At 45.0% G+C, this 4,393-nt stretch overlaps 1 protein-coding gene across 1 annotated transcript in view; it reads left to right on the top strand.

Annotated features, from left to right (window-relative positions):
• Positions 1–4,393, top strand: part of T265_10760 (hypothetical protein) — a gene marked incomplete at both ends in the record, with an annotated part of 55,338 nt that overhangs the window by 38,320 nt on the left and 12,625 nt on the right. Inside the window, one exon of the mRNA XM_009177226.1 lies at positions 2,741–2,875. Within this exon, the coding sequence (XP_009175490.1) occupies positions 2,741–2,875 (135 nt within the window). The remainder of the gene's footprint in view (positions 1–2,740; positions 2,876–4,393) is intronic.

Raw genomic sequence — 4,393 nt, forward strand, 5'->3', positions numbered from 1 at the left:
TGCGTAGCTACCTAACCCACCTCTCCGAATCATCAGTGAACGAAACTGTGGCAGCTACAACCACTGTACGACGAGTACGCGGTTATTACAGCTGACAATGATGACTTGTTTTTGCTGAACTCTCCACGCCTCCGCATTCCCCATTGTTATACTCGCACTGACTGCTCCGCCCGATAATCGCACGCTTGTGTGTGTGTGTGCGCGCGCGCGCCTGTGCTAGTCGTCACTCGACCACTCATCCATCCGCTTTCATCTACACAGCTTTTTCTGACTATGGAGATCCAAACTACCAGCCAGAGCTGATCTTGAATGGGACAGCTGGCCACTTGCGATGTCTCTTTCTTTCGGTGTGCGAATCGAGGTATCACGCTTCGCTGGCCAGTTAATACATTTGTGAACAAACTGTGAACCTATTGGTTACTGGTTTGCAAAAGCGTAGGTAGTCTTTTGAACCCGAATCCTCTTCTTGGTGTCCAGATTTGTCTAGCTGTTTTGAGGTCATGGTTTTTTTTAGCGAGAAACGGTCAGATGCAAAAGGTCCCGTAGTCTTTTGAACCCGAATCCTCTTCTTGGTGTCCAGATTTGTCTAGCTGTTTTGAGGTCATGGTTTTTTTTAGCGAGAAATCAACGGTCAGATTGTTAGGAAAGCGAAGCACGTCAGTCTGAATGAGCCACAGAATACCGAATTTACCGTTGGGAACCGGAGATTATCTGGGTCAAATTAGTCCACTCATCAACTCCGAAGTGAGTAATGGCACGCCTAAAAAGCAACACATTGCAACACATGCAGCCCTCCGAAGAACCAGGCCTCGGTAATCACACCAAATCCGACCGTCTATGTTTGCCTACGGGATAAACGAGAGAATGTTGGTGACTGAGACCTCGAATCCGACGTTTTGTTTGTTCTCTTGGATGGCTGATTTGCTGAGAACATTTATTCAACAATCCGCCTGACATGGTCAGTGCGTGTCGGTGCCTCAGCAATGCCTCAGCAATGAACTGCTACACTGACGAATTTGAGGAATATAGGTAGTCCAGGTGCGCTGCATGGTTGTTGGTCTGCTTGTCGAACTTGGAAATGCATCGAGCTTAAATTATCCCAGAAGCTTTTTCAAACACCCGATTATGGTCGGCTCACGGTGAAAATAAATAGTTTTTTACGTGTGTGCGAGCAAGTTGCACTTAGTTGATCCTTTCTCAATAATCGAAGTTGTTATCACTTGCCCGATTTGGTAGTCTCAGAAAATGACGCTATCTTGTGGACCAGTAATGACAAGGACACCTTGGTGTTGAAAGAGGCGATGACGAGACTGCATCACACCACCCGCTTAAACATGTCAAAATGTACACACGACGTAGTTTCCGTGCCCGGATAATAGCCGAAAACAAAATTAGATAGATAGATCGAGTTCTCCTCTTTGCTCATCGCAAAATGATAAACTGTTAGCTGACTACCAAGCCAAGAGTCTACGCATGTTTCATGTTGAGCAAAAAGCCTGAAAACATTAATATGAAGTTCTTCAAGGCTTGGCAGGAATCCAAAGTTGACGATAAAAGTACAGAGAGGATTTGTTGGGTGGGGGCGAGCAATACTTGGGACCCAGCATACCAGCAACCGACCACATCTTGGGACATGGTTGCTTGTCTACGGAAATTTCTACCGAAAAACTGCAGTTCATTGTAACCGATAATGTTCATCGTAGTCGGAATAAAGAACATCTCGTATGATAGTAATGCTCTACTCATAAGGTTGCTGAAAATTCGTCGACAGCCCACGACCGGTTTCGTCCTTCTGCTTCGGGCTCATCAGGTAGGCGCAGTCCCGTGAAACCTATGTTCTACTCGAAACCGTATTGCACGAAATTAGCGAAATGCACTCATTTGCAAACGAATTTGCTTTTCCGAGAGACTCACCTGGAACCCAGCTGAACCTCTCGTTTGCGATGTTTCCAGGCAACTGAATGTGCAGCACCAGGCCGTTTCATGTTTCATTCACTAAGCTATTCGAGATAGTGCGATACATATACCTATTCGTAATGCCTGGAAACATCACAAACGACAGATTCAGCTGGGTTTCAGACAAGTCTCTGACAAAATCCAATTAGTTTGCAAATGAGTGTATTACGCCAATTTCTCGTACACTTCCAATGAATTAGCCAGTCGTTTAACCGGCCTCCATGCGCGGTAATACGAGTTATCAACTCTTACGATGAAAACCAAAATCTGTTTTGAGGAATTCTAGCATTGGATAAGCACTGTCTGACTTTAGAAATTCAGCACGACGCGTTTTTTACACACAAGACTAGGAACGGACGTGCGTATCCAACCGTCAGTGATATCTGACACAAGCACGGGATGGTGAGTAGACGGAGACTATCGTGCCCTACCATCTAAGTCAAGTAGACTGCCGTCATACCGTGTCATGCTCGGTTTACACTTGTCCATCTAGAACAACTGAAAGACAGGAAGTTACGATACCATTTGCGCCGCTGTTGTTGTCGCTCCGTAAGAGTACCAGCGTTTGCGTAGACAGAGTGGACGGCGGTGAAATGAACCGGATCCTGTCTCATCGGACGAGACGATATGTCAAAACTTTGCACTCCCGCATAGACTGTCGCTGTCAGTTCGACTCAGTGTGTGTGTGTGTGTGTGTGTGTGTGTGTGTGTGTGTGTGTGTGTGTGTGTGTTTTTTCCATCTTTATCATGTTTTTTCCCCCCCCCCCCATTCTGTTCTGTGCAGGTGATGTACGTAACAGCCACCAGCCCATATCTCTTTATGATTATTCTTCTCATTCGTACGGCATTGTTGGACGGTGCTCAGGAGGGGATCATCTACTATCTTAAACCGGACTGGTCCAAACTGGCAGACATGACTGTAAGCTGACATTGTAAGCGGGTTGTTTACGGTGTTGTTGCTGTCATCTTTGTTGTTTTTGTTTCGTTCTCTGTCAGGCATTCGTCACTGTGATATGGTTTGCTTTTCTCACAGGTTTCTTTGAGTGCACAGGGGAGCGCTAAGTTCTTGGTAATGTTGACCCTCATTTTACCTGGTCCACCTCAGTCACTGACTCAGTGTATACCTGTCGGATAACGTTTTGTCCACTTATGTTAAGTTGCAGGATTTCTGTAGACGGATCGTCGATGCGGATGTCAGATACGCTTAGCATATTAAAGGCAGCATACTTGCTTCGCAAGTCGCATTAGGTAGAATGAATAATGTTAGTGCTCTAGTTGTGACGTAATTAAGTTGATTATCAGAAGGTAACAAGCACCGACAAATGTCTGTCTTACTAGAATGTGATGAATACAGTAGTTAGGTGCACTTGGTATAAATAGATACAATGTGAAAAGTGGAATAAGCCAAAAAGTGACTTATCGTTTGAGCACACGTGTTGAGAGTTCCTGAGTAAAAGTCCAGACACGGGACGTGTCTTCTGTGCAGTATAGCTGCCGCACGTGTTCCGTAGTTGGCCGTGGAGACTTGCAGAGCTCTGTTGACTTCCTGTCCTATGCGCGCGAGTGTGTGTGTTCAACCTAGTTGTATGCCTATTTATTGTGTGCAGTGTGAAGAGAGGGGTGTCCCTTCGCGTTTGATGCTTGTACAAACATGAAGACAATTTGACCTAATCTGTTGAAGTTCATAAGCCTGGCTCGTTATGCAATTGGTAGCCGAGTAAAACCAAAATGGATGAGTACAAGTTGTCGGCTAAGGTTGCAAGTGAGACAGGAATTGTCACGTGACGCGTGATCTGATGAGTGACCTTTACAATAACTCGAGTCCCGTGATTCTTTCCGTTAATGTGTGGAGTAAACTGATAACATCGGAACGGGACTGCTCACACAAGAGAGTTGGAAAGTAAAAATTGTTTATTTTCGTACACTACTGAAATGCAAGTGCACCGCTCGTAAGACAGCTCACACGAGGGCAATCCAAGCGAATGATCGGGTTTCTCATGGTATTTGGCGGGAGCAAATTCCAGAAATGAATGCCTTCCAGACTCCTCCGAGGCTGTATCACCTAAAGGTCACGTTGAATTCACCTGTGAGATGCGACTTGGATCGAAAATTCTATTCAAAGCCTGTTCTTTTCAGGTGACTTCAGCCCAGTATAAATACCTGCTTTCACAGTCAGATTACTCCCCTTCACTTTTCCTTACAGGAAGTCTATCAGTTTTGTAGCCATGTGTGTCAAGACTTGTCGGGTTGAAATTCCATGTCACAAGTGTCCGGAACTGAAAAGACAAGCAGTACTGTGTTAGATTTGATGAGTCTAACCAGGATGTTTCGCTGACAAGAAGGTTGAGCAGCAAAACGTTACCTTTGGTTAACCAGGTCACACCTAGAAAACGCAACATCAAACTGAATAAAATAGTTATATATATATATATATATA

This window comes from Opisthorchis viverrini (assembly GCF_000715545.1).
Source record: "Opisthorchis viverrini unplaced genomic scaffold opera_v5_406, whole genome shotgun sequence".
Classification (NCBI taxonomy): domain Eukaryota; kingdom Metazoa; phylum Platyhelminthes; class Trematoda; order Opisthorchiida; family Opisthorchiidae; genus Opisthorchis; species Opisthorchis viverrini.